This window comes from Diceros bicornis, chromosome 22 (assembly GCF_020826845.1).
Source record: "Diceros bicornis minor isolate mBicDic1 chromosome 22, mDicBic1.mat.cur, whole genome shotgun sequence".
NCBI lineage: Eukaryota > Metazoa > Chordata > Mammalia > Perissodactyla > Rhinocerotidae > Diceros > Diceros bicornis.
This window is the reverse complement of record NC_080761.1, coordinates 30,560,719-30,565,633: the sequence shown is the minus strand read 5'-3', so window position 1 is coordinate 30,565,633 and position 4,915 is coordinate 30,560,719. Positions and strand designations below refer to the sequence as shown.

At 40.4% G+C, this 4,915-nt stretch overlaps 1 protein-coding gene across 1 annotated transcript; it reads left to right on the top strand.

Annotated features, from left to right (window-relative positions):
• Positions 1-214: 214 nt before the first annotated feature.
• LOC131420061 (limb region 1 protein homolog) lies at positions 215-4,191 on the top strand. The gene is given in 2 exon segments (XM_058565787.1): positions 215-2,116; positions 3,020-4,191. A coding segment is annotated over 1 exon segment (903 nt). The 5' UTR covers positions 215-590; the 3' UTR covers positions 1,494-2,116; positions 3,020-4,191.
• Positions 4,192-4,915: the final 724 nt, after the last annotated feature.

Here is a 4,915-nt window from a genome sequence, read left to right as displayed (position 1 = left end):
CTATGCTGGTGGCCATCGTCAAGGACAACTGAGGTCAGGCCCCGCCCTCGCCCTCGCCCCACCCCAGCCCCCGCGGCGCCCGCCCTCCGCAGCCCAGCCGCTTCGCCTGAGGCGGCGGCCGGTCGTGGTGGCTGTGCCTGCGGCAGCCGCGGTAGGCCGGCTCCCGTCCTGGGCGGCGGGCGACGGTGCGGCGCAGCGCGCAGACGCGGGCGGCGGGCATGAGGGAGGATGGAAGGGCAGGACGAGGTGTCGGCGCGGGAGCAGCACTTCCACAGCCAAGTGCGGGAGTCGACATGTTTCCTTCTTTTTGCCATTCTCTAGGTAGTTTCCTACTTCATCATCACAAGATACAAGAGAAAATCAGATGAACAAGAAGATGAAGATGCCATAGTCAACAGGATTTCGCTATCTCTGAGCACCTTCACTCTAGCGGTTTCTGCCGGCGCTGTGTTACTCCTACCCTTCTCGATAATCAGCGAAGAAATCCTGCTTTCTTTTCCTCAGAACTACTACATTCAGTGGCTGAATGGCTCCCTGATTCGTGGTTTGTGGAACCTTGCTTCTCTCTTTTCCAATCTTTGTTTGTATTGATGCCCTTTGCCTTTTTCTTTCTGGAATCAGAAGGTTTTGCTGGCCTGAAGAAGGGAATCCGAGCCCGAATTTTAGAAACTCTGGTCATGCTTATTCTTCTTGCTTTACTTATTCTTGGGATAGTGTGGGTAGCCTCGGCGCTCATTGACAATGACGCTGCAAGCATGGAATCTTTACATGATCTCTGGGAGTTCTACCTACCCTATTTATATTCTTGTATATCATTGATGGGATGTTTGTTACTTCTCTTGTGTACCCCGGTTGGCCTTTCCCGCATGTTCACAGTGATGGGTCAGTTGTTGGTGAAGCCAACAATTCTTAAAGACCTGGATGAACAAATTTATATTATTACTCTTGAGGAAGAAGCACTCCAGAGACGACTAAATGGACTGTCTTCATCAGTGGAATACAATGTAATGGAGTTGGAACAAGAACTTGAAAATGTAAAGACTCTTAAGACAAAATTAGAGAGGCGAAAAAAGGCTTCAGCATAGGAAAGAAATTTGGTGTATCCTGCTGTTATGGTTCTCCTTCTTATTGAGACATCCATCTTGGTTCTCTTGGTGGCTTGTAATATTCTTTGCCTGTTGGTTGATAAAACAGCAATGCCAAAGGGAACAAGGGGACCTGGAACAGGAAATGCTTCTCTTTCTGCTTTTGGTTTTGTGGGAGCTGCACTTGAAATCATTTTGATTTTCTATCTTATGGTGTCCTCTGTTGTTGGTTTCCATAGCCTTCGATTTTTTGGAAACTTTATTCCCAAGAAGGATGACACAACTATGACAAAGATCATTGGGAATTGTGTGTCAATCTTGGTCTTGAGCTCTGCACTGCCTGTGATGTCAAGAACACTGGGAATCACTAGATTTGATCTACTTGGAGACTTTGGAAGGTTAAATTGACTGGGAAATTTCTATATTATATTATCCTACAATTTGCTTTTTGCTATTGTGACAACATTGTGTCTGGTCAGAAAATTCACCTCTGCTGTACGAGAAGAACTTTTCAAGGCCCTAGGCCTTCATAAACTTCACTTATCAAATACTTCAAGGGATACAGAAACAACAAAGCCTTCTGCAAATGGGCATCAGAAAGCATTGTGAGACACACAGCACCACTCTGCAATCAAGAGACCTGAGAACCCCAGATGCACAACATTCCCATCAGTCAGGAGTGCTTCACACTGACTGTGGTTCACAGTTAGGGCTTGAGCCTGTCAGGGTCATTTTTTTCATAGTCTACTAAGCACTTGGCTGTCACAGGTCTTCTCTTAATTTAACTTTGTGGTGGACCCTGTAGTTTCTAGCCAAATGCAGATTCCTTAGGGCAGCACATTCTTCTGTGGACACATTTGCTTGCATCTGTCGATACAATCACCCATTTGAGAATGTTAGAAAAGGCAGACTTTGGAGCTTTCTAAGGATTCACTTAAATCCCATTATATATTTTATTCAAAATGTAGAAGCCTATGTGAAGGGCATCCTCGATGCTTGGATGTGAGTGAAAGTTCTGCAAAAAAATCCAGGTTTTTTTTTTTTTTTTTAAATTTTTTGTTTATTGCACTAACGTTGGTTTATAACATTGTAAAAATTTCAGGTGTACATCATTGTACTTCTATTTCTGCATAGATTACATCATGTTCACCACCAAAATACTAATTACAACCCATCACCACACACATGTACCGAATTATCCCTTTCACCCTCCTCCCTCCCCCCTTCCCCTCTGCTAACCACCAATCCAATCTCTGTCCCTATGTGTTTGTTTATTGTTGTTATTATCTACTACTTAATGAAGGAAATCATACTGTATTTGACCTTCTCCCTCTGACTTATTTCACTTTGCATTATACCCTCAATGTCCATCCATGTTGTCACAAATGGCTGGATTTCATCGTTTCTTATGGCTGAGTAGTATTCCATTGTGTATATATACCACATCTTCTTTATCCATTCGTCCCTTGATGGGCACTTAGGTTGCTTCCAAGTCTTGGCTATTGTGAATAATGCTGCAATGAACACAGGGGTGCATGTACCTTTGCAAATTGGTGTTTTCAAGTTCTTTGGATAAATACCCAACAGTGGAATAGCTGGATCATATGGTAGTTCTATCCTTGATTTTTTGAGGAATCTCCATACTGTTTTCCATAGTGGCTGCACCAGTTTGCACTCCCACCAGCAGTGTATGCGAGTTCCCTTCTCTCCACATCCTCTCCAACACATGTTGTTTCCTGTCTTGTTAATTATAGCCATTCTGACGGGCGTGAGGTGATATCTCATTGTAGTTTTGATTTGCATTTCCCTGATAGTTAGTGATTTTGAACATCTTTTCATGTGTCTGTTGGCCATCTGTATATCTTCTTTGGAGAAATGTCTGTTCAGGTCTTTTGCCCATTTTTTAATTGGGTTGTTAGTTTAAAAAAATCCAGGTTTATAGATTGTCATTGTTATAGTGGGTGGAACTGTAATGGTTACAGATTATATTTTTCACTTCCTTAAAAAAAAACAAAAGCATAGTTCTGATTTCTGTTACGAATGATATTGACTGGACTTTGAGTCATGGGAAAAATATGAAATTCTTTTCAAACCTGAGCCTTGGGAGCCACTCCAGGTGTGCCGTCTACTGTGCAGTGAAAGGCACTGCGGTAGGAATCTGATGAACCAGTTCACCGACAGCGCATGTGTATATAAATTCAGTGTTACCTCTCATAACAGAGTTGCCAGTGTTGAAAACACTTGTAACTTAGATTTTGCCTTATAGGCTATATGTACACTCCGTTTTTTTAAGCATTTTTTCCCAAAAATCCCTTAATTCCCTGTGCTCCCGTGTCCATTATGAAACTATAAATGCTCTGTGGTAGAAGCCCCTTCTTTCACATTCTTTAGGCTTTTGTTACTTTTGTATATGCCAATTTAAACCTCAGACTTAAAGAAGTTACCAGTTTAACACCCAAAATGCACAGCATCAGCATTCATGATGTAAGAATAGTTTTGCATTGTACCATGATCTGATAATCATTCAGTTATTAAATTATAAATAATTCTTGGGATGGTTTCTTGACTTCAAGTCCAAAATAAAATTATAAAATTATACTCTGTGTTACCATCCACTAGGATAGAGTATCAAAAATTATGCATGCAAAAACATGAGATGGGCCCATTTGCACATAATTCATAGTTATGCAGTCTCTCTAAATACATATGTTCATATGCACTATGTGTATGGCAATAGATTGTCTGTGTTCAGACAAAAGTAAAAACATTTTTCTTAAATTGTTGAATTTAAAAGTTTTTTTGGGGGAAATTTATGAAAAACAGGCTGTATATATTTGACATCAGAAATTTCCACTTAAAACCAAAATAATACGAAAAATTAATCTGTATATTTGTAAACTTCATTGAGTATACTTCTTTTTTTATTTGTAGGTCTGCATTTCCTTCTGAGCTTCTCTTCTTGTTAAAATGCAGCTTAGTTTTAAAATAAAAGAACATTTTGTGATTCTAAACAACACTTAGTAAATACCACCAGTCTAGTATTGGTGAATTTCTCAGCATAAGATCTGCATACTGAGAAAATTAATAAAAGTTGGTTGCTTTCTAATTTCACTTGTAATTATACCTAATTTTAAGCATTAATTAATTGCAAGCTTTGATTTTTTTTACTGAAATTTGCTTGCAATCCATACTTTGAGCAGACCAGGTCAAGGGGAGAAGAGAAAGAAACTTCTTTAAATAAAAGAGTATCCATTTTAACTTACACCAATTTCAGGGCACATCCAAAGGAAGAGTTCTTGGGTATTTGTAAGATGTCTGAAAATTTTTGAGTAAAATATTAAACTTTTCAATGTCAAAAAAAAAAAAAAAAGACAACTGAAAGATCAGGGTATAGGGCCTTGCTCTGGTCTCTGATGCATGTCCAGTAAAACAAAAGTCTATCAGGAACTAAGACCAGATGTCTGCCCCCACCTGGAGATCAGATGGATGTCCCCACCCAGAGACCAGATGCCTTCCCCACCTCCATCTAACTGGCCTATAATCTTTGCTCTGCAAGATGGTTTCTTCGGACATTAGTCGGCCATCTTCCCTCTTGCTAGCAGCTGTAATACAAAGTCCTTTCTTTCCTACCACTTTGTCTCTTGACTATTGGCATGTCTTGCAGTGGGCAGATAAGCCCCCTTTTTGGATGGTAACAGAGCTACTAAATGGAAGAAGCCTGGCTCCTTGAATGAACATATGGAGCAGAGCCTCCACCAATCCATGTTAAACTGTGACACGAACAATAAATAAACCTTTATTGTATTGAGCACCCTAAAATTTGGTGTTAT